The sequence below is a fragment of the Paramormyrops kingsleyae genome, chromosome 22 (genome assembly GCF_048594095.1).
Source record: "Paramormyrops kingsleyae isolate MSU_618 chromosome 22, PKINGS_0.4, whole genome shotgun sequence".
Classification (NCBI taxonomy): domain Eukaryota; kingdom Metazoa; phylum Chordata; class Actinopteri; order Osteoglossiformes; family Mormyridae; genus Paramormyrops; species Paramormyrops kingsleyae.
The window spans coordinates 14124631-14144849 of NC_132818.1; the positions used below are offsets into that span (position 1 = coordinate 14124631).

At 45.5% G+C, this 20219-nt stretch overlaps 1 protein-coding gene across 3 annotated transcripts; it reads right to left on the reverse strand.

Moving 5' to 3' along the window:
* Positions 1-1048: 1048 nt before the first annotated feature.
* ciita (class II, major histocompatibility complex, transactivator) lies at positions 1049-19395 on the reverse strand. Of its 3 annotated transcripts, none has more exons than XM_023821863.2 (21): positions 17839-19395; positions 12905-12973; positions 12047-12118; positions 11720-11755; positions 11456-11548; positions 11243-11302; positions 11082-11144; positions 9908-10027; positions 9729-9824; positions 9538-9588; positions 9284-9400; positions 8610-8675; positions 6701-8369; positions 6443-6622; positions 5444-5524; positions 5200-5280; positions 4961-5044; positions 3157-3240; positions 2986-3069; positions 1904-1987; positions 1049-1631 (listed from the first exon to the last, which is right to left on the reverse strand). In XM_023821863.2, exons 1-21 carry the CDS (start codon positions 18113-18115, stop codon positions 1556-1558), a joined length of 3543 nt encoding a protein of 1180 aa, XP_023677631.2. In that variant the 5' UTR covers positions 18116-19395; the 3' UTR covers positions 1049-1555. The 3 variants fall into 3 exon arrangements, with proteins under 3 accessions (XP_023677631.2, XP_072560733.1, XP_023677632.2); XM_072704632.1 differs by lacking the exon at positions 17839-19395 and adding an exon at positions 17482-17504; XM_023821864.2 differs by lacking the exon at positions 17839-19395 and adding an exon at positions 17129-17410.
* Between the last annotated feature and the right edge of the window lie 824 nt (positions 19396-20219).

Genomic DNA, 20219 nt, shown 5'->3' on the forward strand with positions numbered 1-20219 from the left:
TGGGTGATATGGATGGAGATGAGTTTTCTTTGAAGTGGCATATATTGGGACAGATAGTATGTAATCTTTGTGTGTTTATTGGTTGCACTACAAAATTCGACTTGTTGTTGTCCTGTAGTGGAAACATTTTTCACAAGCAAGCTGGTATTGGAGATGTTAAGCACCCTGGTCTCCATTCATATTTACAGTAGTGTGCACTAATGTAAATGCTTATGGAAAAGACATATCACTAATGGTGTACTGCAGGATTTGCATAATTGAATAACGGCAGCAGAAACTTGGAGGACCAAAAGGTCAACAAATTATGTGATCAGACTAATATTTCTGAGATCAAAAAGGGGAGCAGTAAAATACAATGGTTAAATGCATCCGTAATACCGTGTGCAATTAACGGACGTTGCTGTCATTTTTCAGCTCTGGCTGAGAAGTAGGAATAAAATTAGCAAATCAGAGGAACACAAGTGGAAGAGTATATAAAAGTAACGAGAATAGTGTGGAATTCGTCAGTTAACAGACAACATAATGCCAGCGATAACATTAATGTACCACAAAGTCCATTTCTGTACTTTAGAAGTTATGTTTACTTATAGCTAGGGTACAACTGGCAGACCCTTGAAGGTACAGCCCTAGTGACAAGTAATTGTACCCACAAGGGTACAAATTGATACTACTTTTCTGACAGACACCAGACTCACGATCCGCTTTCAAAGGCAAAACGGCAAAAGTACAGGCATAGCGGTGTACCAAAGGAGGAAATGTCAAAATTGGTTTGAGTAAGAAATACGTAAGGAACATCTCAGACATTAACCAGAAACGAAACCAGTAAAGAAAGAATTTCTTCACTGTTTAATAGCCGTCGTACAGTGCCTGCAGGTGGCTGATGCGATCGAGTCCGTAGGTATGGTTTCAACACTGGTAGGGGCCAAGTCAGCTCTGAATCCCCACCCCCCCCCCCCCTAAACATAGGGACATATCTCTCCTGGCCATACGGAAATCTCCGCCTTGGATGTGCTACACACTCAGTAAGGTAAAAAAAACAACAGGAATATTCATGTATAAAATCTTTATTCTGAAAACGAAAGCAGCAGACTGATTTTGTTTTATTGCTACGTCTCACCTCAGCCACCTCATTTAGTAGAAGAATAGCAGTAACAGTCAAAATTATGCTTACAGCAAGAATGCAAGAAATATTTCAACACAACATAAACAGCAGAAATACATTCAGACTCACAGTTCAATAGCTGCCATTGGGAAGTAGTTGGAGTTGCAGGAGAAAGTGAATTGTGGTATGATAATCCTCATTACAAACATAATTGCAATGATTACATTGAGGCTGTTACTGCAGTTCAGTTCATTGTTAGTAAAAACAGTGTCTCACAAAATAATTGTATCTACATTTAGTGTCCAAACAAGTAGTATACAGTATAATAAACAGTCAGGAATTTGGAAAGGAATCTTGATCAATAGACCTGTCTATAAAGTATTTGTTGTTTGCACGCTGTGGTGCGGTCAGGTTTTTTGTGCATTGTTTTTGTCTTTGTGCGATAGTTATCAGCTATAGTGACCTGATCCTCGGATCCTGTTGTTTGAGGTGCTCAAGTACTCCATGGGGAATGTAATGATTCCACATCCTGTTTGAGAAAGGTTCCTCAGTGTTAATATCAAAGAGGCAGCAATCTCCACCAACTCCCGTAATTTCATTAACTGACATATTTAACATTACATCACCTCCACCATTGTAAAACACCATAAAGAGAAGGTGTGTAACATGCACACCAAGATTTCCTGCTTTGTTTAGTGGTGATTTGTATAGCCGATTTTGCAGGTATTATAGGAGCATCCTTTAAATACTGCACCTCTGATTCAGAATCACTGAAATGATCCATTGTGCAAAATGGCTGACCTCACAGTTTTCATCCTTGGTGCGTTCTTCAATCCATGGCTCAGGCTCTGTGCCCCAACGTTGGTGAACCTGTTATCCTTGACACTGGGTAGGCAAAACCAAGGATGAAACACAGTTAGGACAGGTCAATACTGATTTACCCATCGCTCTAAACCAGGTGTCTCCAACTCCGGTCCTGGAGAGCTACTATCCAGTAGGTTTTCTGTCCCACTTGGCTTCTGATGAGTCACACCTGCTCCTGGTATTTACCTGAGAACTAGTGTGGTTCATCAGAAGCCAGGTAGGATAGAAAACCTACTGGATAGTAGCTCTCCAGGACCGGAGTTGGAGACCCCTGCCCTAAACTCAGCGATCCACTGCAAAGAAATGTGCAATTCTTTGATACTTAGGACTGTTCGGTTGCTTAGCAGACTTCCTTCTCTGTGACAATTAATTTTATGCGGGCTGGTATTTTCACCAGAGCAGTTAAAGTGCTCCCCTCTGGGGACAGCCGGAGGGCCACATGGGAGATACACTTACACTGTTTAGCTTCATCATGGAGGAGAGGGTCTAGCCCTAGATCTGTGTTTCCCAATCCGGTCCTCAGGGACCCACAGCCGGTCCACATTTTTGCTCCCTCCCAGTTCTGGGAGGGAGTAAAAACATGGAAGATCTGTGGGTTTCCAAAGACCGGATTGTGAAACACTGCCGTACAGTAACAGATACTTATGCTTTTTGTTCCAGCTAATAATAATAATAATAAACAATGCTAACAGAATGATGCTATTGCATATGGATGTAAGGAAGCTACAGTGTAGCAGTTAAAGGTTCAGTCCAATCCGCTAAGCAGGGCTTCCCAGGTTTTTCATGACTGGACCATCATACCCTGGTAAGAAGGGGAGGGCTGCCACCGGGCCAGATTTGATACATTCAATCCCAGGCTGAGGACTGAGAACCTCTGCTGTAGAGAAGGACTAGCGTGTTTAACTGCTGTGCTGTGTGGCTTCCCTTGGGCTACGAGGCCATGCGCTGAGGTGCTACTCGAGCGGCTGTGTTAAGGTGCTAAGGCCCACGGGGGGCAGGCCATCAGAAGGCAGACTTACTCCAGGTCTGTCAGTGACTGGATGTCGGGCAGCACCTTGGCCAGACTCTCAGCCCCGCCATCACAGATGAAATTGCTGTACAGGCTAGAGGGAGACAGGGAGAGGTCAGTCATGTCAATATCGACGCCCCGCCAATGGCTAAGGGGCACCTCGTAGGTGTCTTGGCATTACCTGAGACTATGCAGCGAAACCAGTGACGGCAGGGCTGGGGCCAGCTTCTCCAGTCCTTTGTCTCCGATACAGTTCTGGGACAAACTGGGAGGAAATAACTACTCAGACCAATCCTTTCTAGTACAGCACTACATTTACATCACATTTACAGCATCATATTGTACCATCATATCGATACACAGGTGTCATTAAATTGAAGCAAAATGATTCAGAAACACTGTGCAGTGTATTTTACAGGACTGTGAAACACATTTCAAGACATGCCTATCGTGTCTTCCTGTCAGTTAAATAAATTGGAAATAAAACTTCTCTCTCAATTAATAATATTACTTGATAATATTATGTTTCAGACTGAGATACCATCAAAGGAGTCTGTGCTGCCTGAGTTCAGTTCCAGGCTCACCCTAAACTGCAATTTAAGCAGTGATGGAAGATGGAAGGATGCATGAAGTGGCCAGTGGTGGAAAGTTCAGGTCCAGAAAGTTCAAATCCAGACCAAGGTTTTGCGGAGCAGCTCCACCACCTGCAGTTCAGGCTAGGTGATCCCCCTGAAACTAAACTGGTTTGGGTCTGGCCAGTACTTTGATGGGAGACCAACTGGGAAAGCTGGTCCAACTTGCTGCTGGAAGAGGTGTTGGTGTGGCCAGCAGGGGGAGCCCATCCTGTGGTCTCTGCGGGTCTCAATGTCTAGTGCAGTGATGGAGACACTGTGCTGTAAAAATGGTGCCGTCCTTTGGCTGAGGTGTAAAAACTGAGGTTCTGACTCTCTGAGATCCCTGGGCATCTTTTGAAAGAGTAGGGGTGGTACCCTGATGTTCTGGCTAAAATAGCCCACTGTGGCCCTTTCAAAAATCTGGCCTCCTATTCACCCCCTATATCTAACTGGTGAATTCTCTCCTGCCCCTTCACCACCTTAGCTACTGTGTGGTCAGTGTACTGGTGCAGAATGGCTGCCGTCGCATCATCCAGGTAGGTGCTACACAGAGGTGGTTGAAGTGGCTCCTCATTGCTTCTGTAAAGCGCTTTGGGTCTTTGTAAAAGCGCTGCATAAATGTAACTTCCATTCATTCAAAGTTTTGTTTCAACCAACCAGGTGAGTATAAAGAATCGTAGTCACAGAGTACTCAACTGGCTGGTTGAAACAAAACCTTGTCCTAGATTTGTACTTTCTGAGCTGAACTTTCCACCTCTAGAAATGGCTGTGAAATTTAGTACTGAGTTGGTGTAATTATTAAGGTCAATTAAATTATTCTTACATAATAATCCCATGTGGGGGGTCCAGATCAAGGCAGGAATCACAGATGTATAATGCTGTGAAAAAGTATCTCTTACTCGACGTACAGTATTTGTATATTAATTTACAGGCAATCAGTGTACTGTCTGAAAGATCATCCTCATAGATCCAATCGAGGCCAGGTTGTCCCATCAACTACTAAACGAGAGCTGAACAAAGGATGCTTCTGGAAGTCTCCAGGAACCCCAGAGCATCATTAAGGGATCTACAGGCAGCCACTGGCACAAACATTAATTTACCTGTATTGTTGAAATGAGAATGAACTATTCGTATGTCCAAATATGCTGAACAAGATATTTCATGGTGTATATGCAGGGGCGTTGCTAGAGATTTTCGGCCCCATGAAATCATTTCATATTGGCCCCCCCAGTCCAGATCAATCCAGTTATTTTCCTGTCACTCAGGGGCCCTTGGAATCATCCAAACTCCCCCACTACGGTGCCCCTGGGTGTATGTAAATCAGTTCAGCACTGCCAATACACTCTACTAGGTTGAGAAGCAGTTACCCACTTCAGCATTTCCAGAGAGCTCAAAGCTGACAGAACAGCCGCCAGTTCTTCTGCTCCTCTATCTCCGATTTTATTGTCCTCGAGACTGGAAAACACCGAAGAAACACAAAATGTTAAAAAGCAAAAATTTATAGGGTGACCCAAATAGATCCATGAGAAAGGTGCTTCATTGACCACCAGACTTGTGTCATCAAATTCTTTGGGTGACAGCTGTGCAATGAGATGATGACCAGGGCTTACTCAAGATGCTGGAGCCATTGCAGTGCAGGTAGGACCTCCATGAGCTTGGTGAAGCCCATGGGTCCATTTGATGGGCCTAAGCTGAAGAAGCAAAGCACACTGGATGAGTTATATGGCTCCACCCCCCTTCACCACAAACCCCTCCCTCACAGGTAGCAGAGACCTCCACCAGTGGAGATGTTCTCTAGAACTATTCCCCAGCAAAACCAAAGAAGAGTCACGTGCTGTGATCTTCTGCCCATACCTGAGTTCCAGTTTCTGAAGGTTTCTAACAGCGGGAACATCAAAGGTGGTGGTTTCTACTGCTGGTTCTGACCTCAGATCACTGAAAAGAGACAGTGCAACTTTTTGGCAAATGATTTAAACACAAGTTGCATGTCACAGCTCTGACAGTCTCTCGAAATGTCAAACAGAACAGCCAAGTCGCTGCTCTGACGAACTCTGAAATGTGAAACGGAACAGCAGAACCGCTGCTCTGACAAACTCTCGAAATTTCAAACTGTACTTTTCAGAAAAATCCGAGCTTTATTTGAAGTGGTCAGTGCTCATCAGTGTTTACTAGGGCTGGGAATAAGTAAAAAATTATGTGATGAATTTCTGTAATTAATCACCATCTCCCTCCCTTTCATGATCTTTTCAGGATGTACAGTACAATGCATATGCTTCAATTGCAGGTTAGATTTCGCCAATATTCAGTGTGAGAATTAGTTTATTAACCATACAGACATTTTTAAATAAGGTTCCTCATCTTACAGTGCTTTTGGATTATTTTGTGTGTATTACTCACACCTGACAAAATAAATGTTACTATGTCAAGACAGGAATATTCCATAAAACACTGTTATTATTGAAAAAGAATCCACTGTTTTATGTTTGAATGAATGTAATATCTAAATGTACTATTTGGGGAAAAGATTTCATGGAAAGTTAGACGGATGTCAGTGGATCTGCTGGTACGTTGAAGCAGACAGTGAAATTAATCCTGAGAGGTGGCTGGGGGCTGTGGGATATGGTTTGGGGGAGGGGGGGGGGCTGATGCTTCTCCCTCTGCTGCAGTAAATTCTGAAGTCAGCCATTTTGCTAGCCTTCAGTATTTACCAGACAGCTTGGTGCTATTTGATTGATTCCCCCACTCCACCCACCTCCTGTTAGCCCTGGACTCCTTTCTAAACGAAAATACTCATCAATACAACAAGATGATGGGGACAGTTGAAAGACTGCATGGTTGACATTAAAATATTACCCTGTGGATATCTTCCCTCCTCTGTAAATCCGCACCAGCATGATCAGATGGTCTACGTGGTCCAGATGTGTGGCTTTTAAGGGACTGATGGTGAACTTCCTGATGGTGTTTTGCAAGAGCCTCTCTTCACATTTTTTCTGCAGATCTTCCCACAGATTTATTGTGTCCTCTATCGACGCCCTGAAAGAACAAAGATGGTGTCATGGTATCGACAAAGTAGTGGCGATGGTTAATTTATTCAGCTCTCCGATTCCTGACCTGAATGACTGGACACACTTCAGCCCAAGTATGTCTCTCAAGCCCTGGAGGCCAATGCCGGTGTCCTGCAGGTCGATGGAGAAGCTCCTCTTCATGTCTCTGGCTTTCTGTAGGAGGTGCTGAAGGACAAAGACGTCCGGGGAGCTGAGCTGGATGCCGCAGAAGCGCAGGTCTTCCGGAAGGTTCCTGACCAAGTGCCGCGTAATGGCGGCATCGGCAGCCTCATAAACGCAGTGACACAGCTCCATCAGCCGGGCGGGGCCCAGGTCGCCGGGCTTCAGGCCCCGCAGGTGCATGGCAGCAGCTGCCTTCTTGGCCACCACCGCTGCCGTCGCCTCTACTCTGCCCTTCTGGAAGAGCAGGCCAAGGGCAAAGCGCCACGTGGCCTCCAGCCAATCCGTCAGCAGCCGCCGCCTCTTCTGAGGTGCCGTCAACTGGGCCACCAGCGCCTTGTCGCTCACATCGCGGGACTGCACCAGGTGCAGGGCGGCCAGGAAGCTCTGCAGCAGGGGGTGGGCGAACCCGTGACCCTGCCGCTCCTCAGAGTCCTTCGCTCTGGTGAGGTATGTGGTCAGCAGTCCACATTTTAGCCCAAATTCCTTCAGCTCTGCAGTGTCCTTCTGATCCAGAATGGAATTGTGGTTCTTCACCCCAGCCCAGGCTATGCAGCAGAGCTTACTCAAGTGCGCCCTCTGCTGGGCCATTTTGGAATCTTCTCCTTGAGTGTCTGAGTGCATTTTTTTGTCAAGCACCTGTTGGAACAAGCTAGTGAGTGTTGAGGGCAGTCTCTCCGAGTGCTTGAGAAGGAAGCACATATACCTGCATATGAGTGGGTTGGAGCAGCGGCTACTTAGGTACCGTTGCTTCTTCAGTTTCTCCAGGGCCTTATCACCTCTGTCTCTGAAACACTCCGAGATATACAGCGTGATGTTTTCCGGAGAGTAGCCACAGAGCTCCACAATTCTGTCCACCTTGGCCAAGAACTGGTTGAAGACCCCCTTAGGCCTGGCCAAGATCAAGAGTGTACATCCGCGGAGCAGCTTCTTCTGGAATATTCCGGCAAACAGTTGCTTGACGCTGAAGCGTTCCTTAGTGTTGCAAGTGGCCGGCGAATGTAGAAGGCCCTCTGGGTCCCTGAAGTCGTCGAAACTGTCGAAAACGATCAGGACTTTCTGGGGCACGCTGAGAACATGTTTGAAGATGGCGGTGGTGTTTTTGCAGGGTGGGGAGGAGGACAGATCGAACAGGAGCTTCCTCAGGCTATAGGTTGTATGTGGGAGGTTAAGCACCTTGCTGTCCAGCACAAAGATATACTCGAACTGGGGGAGGTTGCCATCTGCCCAGTCCAGACAGAGTTTCTGTACGAATGCGGTCTTGCCCCCACCGGCCTTGCCGAGCAGAGCAATCAGTCGGCCGCCCTTCTGCCCCATGTCCTCAAAAAGTTGCCCCATGTGTAGCACGGCCCTCTTGCTGTCAGCGTCGCTGAGCATCACCAGCTCCTTCTCCAGACACTTGCTCGCATTCTTCCCAGTCTTAAGTCGTATCTGCCTCTGGACCAGGGGAACGTCGATGTACTGGGACTCCACGGACATCTCGTTCTCTGGGTCCGTCTTCCGGGCGATTTCCCTCATCAGGGCCTTGACTGACTGAGTATAGTCCTCAGCGCATTCTGGGGGGTGGGGGAGTTAATTTAAAATCAATCCATCTAAATCAGTGTTTCCCAAACTGTCCCCCAAACAGTTAATATTTTTGCTCCCTCTCAGCTCCCAAAAATTTGGCCTGTCTGGCAGGAAGCTGGGTGGGAGCAAAAATGTGGATTGTCTGGGGGTCCCCAAGGACTGGCTCGGGAAACACTGATCTAACTAATCTCAGTGACATATATGAATTGAGTGTAAAAGCCAGAACTCACTGGGTTTTCCTGGCGCAGGTTCAGATGGAGGGGTTTGGACTGGCGATTCTTTGCAAGGCGACGTATCTGCAAATGCATATCCGATATCTCCATTTAATATTTTTTGCTCCTTCAATTAAATGTATAGTTTTGTTCAACACTGGTGGATTTAGGTATGGGCAACATGGGCAGTGTTCGCACGAGAAAATTCGGAATGGTGACATTTGCCTGCTTGGTTTTCTATCGCTCATTTGCATGTGACGCCAATGGTATCACGCCACAGTGTGGGCTGATCAACCTTGTCGAAGTGTGCAACTTGATTCCAGTTTGCAAGATAGGCAGGCTACCACACCAGAAGTAGCCCGAGGTGGGAGGAGCCGGGGAATCAATCAAATAGTGCACCTCTGACTTTGTACAGTATTAATGTAATTAGTTAAATCAGTTTTAAATTCTACAATGTTTTACTTGAACTATTCCAAGTGTCTTAATAAAAATGGCAGTTACTACTAAATGGTGCTTTTCTTTGTTATTGGGGGGGCAGCATATGGGAGATAAACAACATACAGGCGAGAACCGCTACAGCTGTTCAGGAATGTTCCTGTGTTTGAGGTCAGTGACGAGATAAGTGAGGACACTCGCTTAGATTGAGGGTTAGCTGAGGCTAATGATTCATGGATGGATACCACAGGAGGTACCTCTGGTGGGAGATGGGGTGGGAGTCTGTTCCGGATATGAGGCTTGGAATGCACTGTCCAAACAAGAACTGCCCGGGGTGGAGACCATGAAGTCAGAGGGAACTGCAGCCCCAGTGCCTGATGGGTAAAAAAATACACAGGTATAAAACTGAGCTCAGTGTGACATGGCTTGAAGTGGCTCCGCCCACAGAGAATCTGTGAACCACTCGCTGGGTTTCTGCCTCTGTGGTGGGGTCCCCGTTGTGCCGTCTTACCAGGAGACTGCGGCATGACGTGAGTCACCGGCGGCAGGTGCGACTGGGGCACTATGCAGAGAAGGACAATTACAGAATGAATGAAACACCATTGGGATTCACACCTGTCACCCTCCTGCTGCAAAATCAATCCTCCCCTTAAAATAGCGCCACCTGCTGGTGACCATGAAATAAAGTAATATTCTGCGTACCAATGACATAAGTGGGAGGTCCTGGATTGGGCACGGAGATGTTTATGACCTGCTGTGGGTATGTGACGGCTGGGATAAGCTGAATCGCAGTGGCACCTGTGAGAAGACGTGTGGGGGTGGTGAGGGAGGAAACCAGCTCAGCCTGGAGGGGGGGGGGGTTTGGCTTTCCATGCACTCACCCTCACAAGCGTTGACGAAGGCCGTGGAGATGGAAAGGGGCAGCAGGTGGTGGATGGTCTGGAGGAGTCCCTGGGGGGGTGGCAGGGCAGGCCCATTTGGGGTCTTAGGACTGCTGGGGGCTGGGAGGATCAAACAGCCTTTTTTCATTGCATAGCTGTGAAACATTAGTTCGAAGACAGAAAAAGCCCCAACATCCATATTTGGCCTAGATAGCATGAACCATGACTGCTACCGGAAATAAGAGAAACCACACTTCACTGTTACGAGTGTTATTTGAAGAAGTACTGCAGCATTTCTTTAACTGCCGCTACGTTTCACCCTTTGTGTGATAATTATTTGTAATTTCTATTTTGTTATTTATGAGCTAACCTACAATTGGTGAGAATGAGCTGCTCTAATTCAAATGTTGGAAAGAGACATAAGCAGGGCTGGAGACTGAGCATAAGGTAAGTCGCAAAATACACCAGCTTGCTAATAAAAAAAAATGCATTTTTTTTTTTACTGAACTAGCCCAGTTGAATAGCACCAAAAATTCTTCAGTTCCACCCCAGGGTATAACAAAGTATTGTAACAGACGCACAGACCAGCTATTTTATTGGGTAGCTTTTAAAAATATATACTTTGTCTGGATACTAAGCTTGATATGCCCATGTTTGACACTATAAAATGACCTGTCATTTTTGTTAGCTGTCTTTGTTCATCTTTGGGTGCCTTTTATCTCTCAGCATTGGCCCCATGTGAGCCGTTACGCGCCGCTGCAAGTGCAGCTCCGCCCACAGGCCTGGCCACGCCCTCCATTCGACCTTTGCTCCGCCTCCCCGTCTAGACCCCGCCCACGACTCGCCACAGGCACCATCCGTCACTTCCGTCTCCTCGAGCCGACAGCTCTGCTCATTATTTGCTATTATTGGTTCGCTTTCTTTGTTTGATTTATTGTCTATGACGGTTTTTGGTTTATTGGTTTTCTGTAACTTCGCTTTGGTTTATTTGCTGTTTGGTTTCGATCTCTCGCCCGGTTTTTGGTTTACGTCTTCGGGCGACTTTTGCCACTTTGCTCTGTGTATGTTCTGTGTGTGTCGGGTGCATAGGGAGCGATTGCCATTTGTTTATGCTGTATGCTGTTGTTTGGATAGGGAGTGAGGCCTAGTATCGTACGCGTGTCCTGCTCCTCACCCATCTGGCCGCTGCGTGACTCTGTTCCCCGGGTTTTCTTTGACACACGACTTCCGGCAGGACCTGCGGTGTAACACAGCGAAGTGTCCTATTGATGCCTCAAAACAGACAGGAGACAGACACAGTCTGCAAGTCCCGATTAACATTGAATGATGGACGACCTCGCCTGCTGCGCTTCCTGGGAGCACCTCCGCGGGATGGACTTGCTGAATGGCTTCGTTCTGGAAGAGAAGGAACACGGGCGAAGAATGAGAAGGCAGACTCTACTCCACTTGGCATGACCCACACCTGGATCGAGTATTGGCATGAGCCTGGTGGGCAGGGGCAGGGTGTGTTTGGTTGGGGGAGGAGTCAGATGGAGCAGCTTTAGTCACCTCTCTTCTTCTCTGGCCTCTTGCTCTCCAAACTGGTCTCAGGTGGCTCCCAACTGGCTGGTTCGGGAAGTGAAGGCTCTGTCAGTCCATTGACTATTGCAACGAGGAAAAAAAACAGGCATTACAATGAGAATAACAAGGTAATAATAACGTTATCTAAGCGCCGTTAGAGCCACACCTTAGCCTGAAATGCCTTTGAACTGACTTATGATTCATAGAAAAACGTAAACATATAAACAAAAGTTAACGGCGACAGCCACCTACGGGATTCTTCCTCACTCAGAATCCGGATCAGGGTCTCTGTGGAAGAAAAGACCATTAGAAAAACAGCACAAATGTGTAGATCAAGTTCAAACAAGCAGCCAAGCTGTTCCCCAAGACTACAAAGTGTTGTGAAGACCCCCAGGTCCCTTTATCTGAAGCCGATTATACAATCATTTAGAGCAAAGTTATAATCAGTGTCTCTCTTTAATGAACCAAATACTTATTCGTTCCTTTTTTTTTTTTAAAGACTGGCATTTAGGAAATGAAAGTATCACACAATCGTCCACGCAGGTAGGAAAAGAAAAAGAAGTTTTGCTTTTGTCCTACCAATGCTGTCATTTAAGTCTCCGTCTTCTGTCAAATCGTCATGCGGGTTTGGTGAGAAGATTGCATAATCATCTGGCGGGGGGTAGGGACACATGAGGAGAATGAAATGTGCACTTTTAAACAACGCTTTTATCCAAAGATAATAGATTTTTGCAAAAGCAGGGTCAGTCAGTCCCTGGAACAATTGGGTGTAACCTTGGGCCTTGCCCAAGCGCCTAACGGTGACATCACCCTGCCGAACCTGGGATTTGAACTGTTGTCCATCTGAGCACAGGTGCAGTGTCCCAACCCACTGAATTACATGCCAGTATTGCAATTAGTTATTAATCGTGGGCAGCTGTGTTAAACATCTGGCCATTGACTGGCAACAGAGCATGTGGGCGGAGTGGATGAGAATCCACATTCAAGCAGAAATCATTTATTTCCAGAACTGAGCGATATCAGAAGGTGGAGCGAGACAGAGCGAGAGGTTTTGTTTTCCAAATATGCTGCTCTGATCTCGCTCCCACTCCTCTTCTGGCCAAAATCCTTCCCTCCCGCTCCACGTTTGCTCCGGCTCTGGCCAAAATCCTTCCACTCCGTTCACATGACCGGCAACCTTCTGCTTACAGCCACAGCTCCCCAACACAATGAGCAATACATAATACATGCCCCTTCCATACAGCTGACTGTATTTGGTTTAGAGGAGGGGTTTGTGCTGATCTTCACTACTCCTCAGTCAGGAGCAGGGAACTATAAGAGGGCTTACTGGCCCTGTCAGAATGGAGGGGGGGGGGGGGTAAATCACCACAGAAAATTCACAGAGCTGCTGGGTCAAGGACAGTGCAATTACTGGCTGAAGCTTGTAACCATACCTACCAAAGTCCTCGATGGAAATATGTTCCAGGAACCCGAGTGGATCTAAAGTCATTTCCTGCATCCCTGCTCCTGCAAAAGAAGCCAATTTTCACCTTCATGTTGAGAGAGCGATAGAGCAGTCCCAGACTCATGTTGCAAAAAGCCTGTTATCAAGAGCCTTGTTATTGTTTGGGTGTTTTTGCTCCCACCAAACCACATGGGCATATTTTTGCAGAGTTGGGTTACTGCAGCACATGTGAGTAATGCAACCATCCCTCAGACAAACAGCACATGCACTGTCCTCTCGACCGGTATAAAGGTCGCCAGTTTTGTCAGTTCACCTCATCCCCACCAGATCATACATGTACCCCCCCCCCCCAACAACACAAAAGTACTTGTTCATTATCTTTGCAAACTAAGAAGACCGTATAAGTACATTACATAGTTTAGAATAAGAATCAGTTTGGTTGTAATTATTAGTGTGCTGTCCTATCATGGCAGGTACAGTTTTCAAGCTTCCAAGGTTAACAAGACCAAGTCTCACCAGGTTAAATATGTAAGGGCAGAGGAATGAGGCAGATATCCTGACCTCCAGAGAGACTTTTGGGGAAACCTGGCTTATTATGTCTCGAGATAGCTGGAGCAGTTCTGACAATAACTGAATTATATTCATCACCATGGATTGCATAGTTATTTACATTTAAATGTGCAGTGACCATGTTTATATATCTATACACACACACATACACACACACACACAATCATATCTTTGTGAGGAGCGCTCATTCATTCCTGTGGGGAAAATGCTAATGCTAACTATGACAACCGTAACCCCTACCCAGCCCTAACCTTAACCATAAGTAACCAAACAAAATACAAGAGTTTCTGCATTTTTAGTTTTTCGATTGCAGTCATAGATTTTTAGAAAACTGAGCTTTTCCCAGAAACTGGTTTCCATAAGGTAAAACAGCATTTGGTCCCCACAAAATAAGGTATATCTCAAGCACACACACACACACACATCCACACACATGCTGAGGAAGCAATGATTATATATCTACTTAGGGCTGCTGGGGGCTGGGAGGGGAAAACAGCCTGTTTATATATATAAAAAACTGGTTATATTAAAAAAACTATTTATATTAAAAACAAGAGACTGAAAAACGGCACGGCGGGTGGGGCGCTGACGGTAAGTCATGATGAATGTTTGCTGAGAGGGGGCTGAGGAGGGAGAAACCACAGACAGGATGCTGGACGGCCATGTGGGATGCTGGATGTGACTGAGGGATTTCATGTCTGGTGCGAAGCAACAGAAGGGCTACTGTGGCACAAATGGCAAGTAATTCTGATCATACCTGTCAAGTTTTGGATTTGAAAATAAGGGATATTTTCCGGCACCCACCGCGAGCCACCTCACCACCCCAACCAAGCTCCAGTATCCCTTACATTTTAAGACAGGTGTACAAGAAATCTAAAATAACCACTTGTCATTTACATTTTATTTTCATTACAAATTTTCTTTTAATTTCTCATGTTCACTCATGTGGCTCTCTGGCATTCACTAATGACTTATTATACAGATTTGCTGCAGACTTTGTATCCTTGTTGAAGTCGTCACAGAAGGTGACAGTAACGTTGTTTTTGGCACAAGGCATTGCCATTTTAACCTCCGCATTTATGACCTGGTTAATGTTGTGAATGACCTGCAGACTACTGCAGGTGGCAGTTCTCGCGAGGCTACTGACAGTTCAGTTTGGAGAGGCAGAGGAATTTTTTTTTTTTAATGATATAATAATACGGGAGATTAACGGGAAAATACTAATACGGGAGGACGGCGGGAAAGAGGGGTAAAATACGGTAGTTTCCCGGCCAAAACGGGAGACTTGACAGCTATGATTCTGATGATGATTATGGGAATTTTAACTGCCCACATCTTTTTCGACATTGTCTGCATGCCCGGTGTCGGGCAGCCAGTTGACATTGGACCCTCAAGGTAATTTTTTCCTCTCTACTTAGGTGTTTTTGGCTCCTCTCCTCCGTTGTCTGTCTGTCTTTCTTTTTCTCGCTCTCATTTCTTTGTCCTCCTTTTTGTATGGGATTTGATTTGTGCTAATATTATCAAGCAAAACTTCTCACTGAAGCAAAAGAAATGTCATCTCAAAAGTAAAATTTATAACTTGCAAACAAATTTATAGCTTGCAAATGTCATCTCAAACGTAAAATTTATAACAACTTGCAAACAAATTATTGGTCTATTGATAATGTTTTCCTTTGTTTACGCTGCCAGCTTCCTCGCTTGCGCTCCCTGACTTTTTGTTTACAGTTCTGACACAAACTTCTCGCGTGGGCGGGTTTTTTCAGGAAAAAACCCGTAAAATGTATAGTGTAGCACAAACAACATCAACACTTACACTTTGTTAATCTTGTTGTCGGATCCAGTAAAAATTAGTTAGTGGGTATAGTGAATGTACAGTCCCGCTGTTAATTAAAAATGTCTGTGGCATTGAGCTGTCATTCAAAAACGTATTAGCCAATGACGCGCCCCTGAAAAAACCTTGGGCCGACTCTGTTGTGAAAGGTAATATATAAAATAATTAACGGAACTTAATAATAAGTCATGACATATAGTGCGTCAAGCCCTGCTGTGTATGGGCCTGAATAATCGCAGGCCAGTCATAGTGCCCATCCTATGGAAAGTCACTGCCCTCTGCTATACAACCACCCATTCTGCCGCTGATGTTTGTAGCAGAAGACTGCATAACTGTGGGCATGGGTATGGCTAAATTAGTTAATTACTATAATTAATAAGGGTGTCCACTTACTTTTGGTCATATAGTGTAATTTTTAACCATTTGTCACACATGCATAGGCTACATAGTAAAGCTTTTCTTAGCATTTTGCGCTATTTTGCACTTTCAGATTAGATGCCAAAATGCGTTTCATCGACCGTGTACTTGTACTTTGCGCAAAGACAATGAAGCTTAATCTAACCTAGTCTGACGCCCACGGGCATAAAATACGGGGGGATGGGGGGGGGGGGGTTGTAGCCCCCACAATAAATTAAAACCAGCTAATACAAACCCCACCCCTCCCCAATGTTCCAACCAAATTTAGGCCCTTGCTGATGCCTCTTGGATGACCCCACCGAGATTTGCGCTTGGATGATTAGTTTCTATAAAAACATTTTACGCCATCCATTTCTGTACCATACATCTTCGTTGCGATTTCAAAATGATCCCGAAGCAGCTCCGGATGTACTAAATCCGACAACGTCACCTGCCGAGCGGATTTTTGTTTTTGCACAAACCACGTGGTGCTGTACACGGCACTGCCAGCTGGTGGAAAATTGGTGACTTGCAGGTATCAGGTCGATATTCTGCCATACTTGAATAACTGAAACTTTGATCCTGTGGACCTCATTTTGTCACAAAGTGGATTGGTCTGGGCAAACCACGACACCACTTGTAAGATCAATGTGTTCAATTAAGGTGGAACGCTTGACAAACCTTCCATCCATCCATCAATTAATTCAGCCATTTGTTCCTCTGCATGCGCGCAGCAAGCCACGACATGTTAGTTTACAACGGCAGACAAAATGAAAAATCAGATTAATCAAAAAACGTCTGGCGAAACATGCAGTCGTGCGACCTCCGCAACAGATTCGAGGTGTTCACCAGCTATTCCTGCTGTGGTGATCTACAGCAACTTACTTTCTCTAAGCCTACATTTGGTGAACGATGACAGTCATATGTATACTTATGCATTAAGTAACGCTCTACGAATTAGTAATGACATAACTGGACAAATAGTACCTATTAGTAAAATTCAAAGTTCAATATTACACATGCAATTAGACGCGCACATAAGAAATATAAATTATTATAAATTAATCATTTTATATATATATATATATATATATATATATATATATATTAAACGTATAAATATGATTATTTATTCTGGTTAACCTAGGTAGCCAGTTCTATCTGCTTGAAGTTATTAAGTTCGATACGGAATTCCCCAAAAATACCCCTACAAGTACAGCAAAGTTTACACGTTTTAAAATCTACTTAACGAATACATATAAAACCATAAAATGAACGAGAAATTATAGGCAACATATTGTATCTTTACAAATAGAATTACAGAAATTACAGTAAAATGCGTCAGAAATGCGCTCATTCTTTTAATACGCGTGCGACACAAATATTTGCGTAAAAATTATATAAAAAGTGAGAGCTTTACCTGCGTCGTATAAGTTAAAATTCCAGCTTAATATATTTACAATTATGTTGTTAAAAGCCCCTTTTTAACGAAATTGCAGAAGAGGCTGCTCCTGGTGCGTCTTGGTGAGCCTCGGAGAAATAACTTTTACCAGTTTCATTTTCGATACCATTCAGCCGTTGTTTGGTGAGGTAATTAATAGTCGGCACACTAAACGATGGTCTCAACCTGTATTAATTTACATTTCTCCGCTTCGGGTAGTTTTGAAACAGAACATTTGCGCGTTATTGCAGGGGAACGATGTTACACAAAATAACTGGCTACACGGACGAGACAAACTACCAAAACATTTCCTTTTCAAAACGTTCGCTTACATTCGAACTGCCATCACCTGTCTCGGCAGGTAATATGGTGCTTTGGCGCCAGAATTTTCGTAGCGCGGGATGGTAGGATGATAATAAAAAGGTGGCATTTGTGGAATTCAGGAAGACGAGCGTCAAATGCTGTAGTGGTCATGAAAACATGGATATGTTATGCACAAGGAAATCAAGTGTAGTCTAGCTGTCTCACGTTAGGTAACAGAGATTTCGTGGCTTTAAATTGTAGGAGGGAGGTTTTAGACTATTAAACTTTACATCAGGTTTGAGCTTGGCGTGAAAACACAGATTGGTGCAGAAACACGAAAGAGACTGACGCATTAATGCACAGCAGGTTTGCGAGCCGCCACTGACCGTTGGAGGAGGGTTGGCAGGATGCACTGGCGCTGTCCCGCGCTCTCTCCAGCACCGCTCCGATGGCACCGCAACAGAGATCCCAATTCTGCCACACAGGCAGCGAAATCCTCCGTGCCACATCCTCGGAATCCCACTCCTGGGAGAGCAACAGGCAGTAGTCCCTGGAAAGGACGCGAGCCTCGGTCAATTCCGCCAGTAGCCCCTGAATCTCCGGGGGCGAGGCTTCCCGCAGGGTCCTCTTCACCTGGCCCAGGACCTCTTTGAAGGGGATCATGGCTGTGGGACCACCCCCCCCCCCTTTCCTCTGAAGGGCTGTCAGATCGCACCCCCTGGGCCTGGGGATCTCAAACGCGAGCCACCAAATCACATGGATGCCGATGTGACGAGCGAGGAGCAGAGAGTGAGACGGAGGCGGTAGATGGTCCGGGTCGTGATCCAAAAACGTATCGGAGCGGCAGCCCTGGGAGCTACCTTATCTTGCTGCTGAAAATAAAAAAGTGTGGAGGCTGGATAGCAGCTGAGTTTCACATGTGTTTTTTTTGTGATTTGGGAAACCATCAGATGAATGGTGATTAGATGGTCAGCAGGGACATTCTCTCACTTCGCCTTTTTGGCCACTTGGTGAATAGAGACAATACCTGCCTATTTCCAGGTCTTTTATCATGTTGCCTAGGAGTGGCACGTAAAACCTGCAGCAACCAAACACAATATGTGACATTAGCAACTGGCACGCCGCTCTAGCAGGAACCCAGGAATCCACGGAAGATTCCAGAGCCTCAACTTGGGTGTGGACTCAATCAGTGATTCTAATGCGGCGCTGACAAGTTAAGCTGAAAGGGCACCGCAGTACATGGGGTCGCAGCAGATGCCTCCCATCTGCGCAGGAAACAGCCAAACCACCATTTTCTGGTTTATCGGCAGCAGTGAGCGGTTGCCATTCGGTTATGTGTCAGGTCTTACAGTGGCACTGCTTCGGAATCGCCAAAGTTCATGGTTGTATAAGGTCACTGTATGACAAGCCACCCACAGACTGTAATAGTAATTTCCAGAATGTTTGAAATAAATGTGTCAGATTATTCATTATTTTATTCATTTAGTACACGCTTCTATCAGATTCGGCGGGGTTAAGGGCCTTGCCCACTGACCCACCACGGAAATCGCTCTGCTGACCCTGGGATTTGAACCAGCACCCATCTGATCATAGGCACAACTTATTTAGTGGCTGAGCCACACAGCAGCAGTGCTATTTGTTATATAATGCAGAAAGCCAGGTATAACACCCTTTGGTAATGAAGTCCAGTAGGTCGATTGTTCAGTGTGGTACAGGGGGGTGCACTATTTGACCGTTAACAGTGGAACTCGCCCTTATCACCCGCTCAGCTGTGTCTGAGCAAACAGACACCGTCCATTGGAAACCCACCCTCATTAAGTCCCGTTAATCAGTCCGTCCCTCTGGAGCTTATGCATCTACCAGTATTTTCTCTTTCAATCTGGTCCGCATGAGGAAATCAGGGGAAAACCGCAGGGAAGTCCCCCCCCCCTCCAAAAAAAAAAAAAAAACTACAAAGATGCAAAAAAAACCAAAAAACAGCCTCCCAGACACAATGTCTGGCAGCGTTAAATATCCTTGTTTTATAGTTCACAAAATCCAGTGGCAGTGTTGACATTTTCCAGTTTGGTAATTTGGTTTGTTCAAACAGTGGCAAATAAGGGAACTGGTACAGTACAAAGCATGCCCGCTGCCCTGCTAAAACCAGGCAGCTATAAACTGATTCAAAGCAGGTAAAGTTCAACCCAAGGAGGTGCCAGATTAACGTTTCACTGCTCATGGCTCTGGTGGTGAGCAGAGGGCAGGGCGGTCGGTCTCTCTGCCAAACACTTACAGTCAATCCGGAAAGTTTTCCCCTTAGTCACGTCTTCCACATTTTGTTACGTTACAGCCTTATTCTGAAATGGATTAGATTTTTTACCAGTAAATTCAACACGAAATACCCCATAATGACAAGGTGAACAAAAGTTTGCTTGAAATTTTTGCAAATTTATTAAAAATAATATTCGCTCAATACATTGTTGAAACACCTTTGGCAGCGATTACAGCCTCGAGTCTTTCTGAGTATGATGCTCCAAGCTTGGCCACCTATTTCTGGGCAGTTTCTCTCGCTCTTCTTTGCAGAACCTCTGAAGCGCCATCAGGTTGGATGGGGAGCGTCGGTGCACAACCATTTTCAGATCTCTTGAGATGTTCAGTGGGGTTCAGGTCTGGGTTCTGCGTGGGCCACTCCTTTGTTATCTTGGCTGTGTGCTTAGGGTCATTGTCCTGTTGAAAGGTGAACCTTTGCCCCCGTCCGAAGTCCAGAGGACTCATCAAGGACGTCTCT

What these genes read in the sequence shown, in the direction of transcription:
- ciita (XM_023821863.2), bottom strand. Translation starts at nt 18,115, where the DNA reads ATGATCCCCTTCAAAGAGGTCCTGGGCCAGGTGAAGAGGACCCTGCGG. An exon ending in GGAGGGAAGATATCCACAGG is followed by an intron (nt 5,525 to 6,442) that starts GTAATATTTTAA and finishes GTCTCTTTTCAG; the next exon opens with TGATCTGAGGTCAGAACCAG. An exon ending in CAATGGCTCCAGCATCTTGA is followed by an intron (nt 5,045 to 5,199) that starts GTAAGCCCTGGT and finishes GGTGTTTTCCAG; the next exon opens with TCTCGAGGACAATAAAATCG.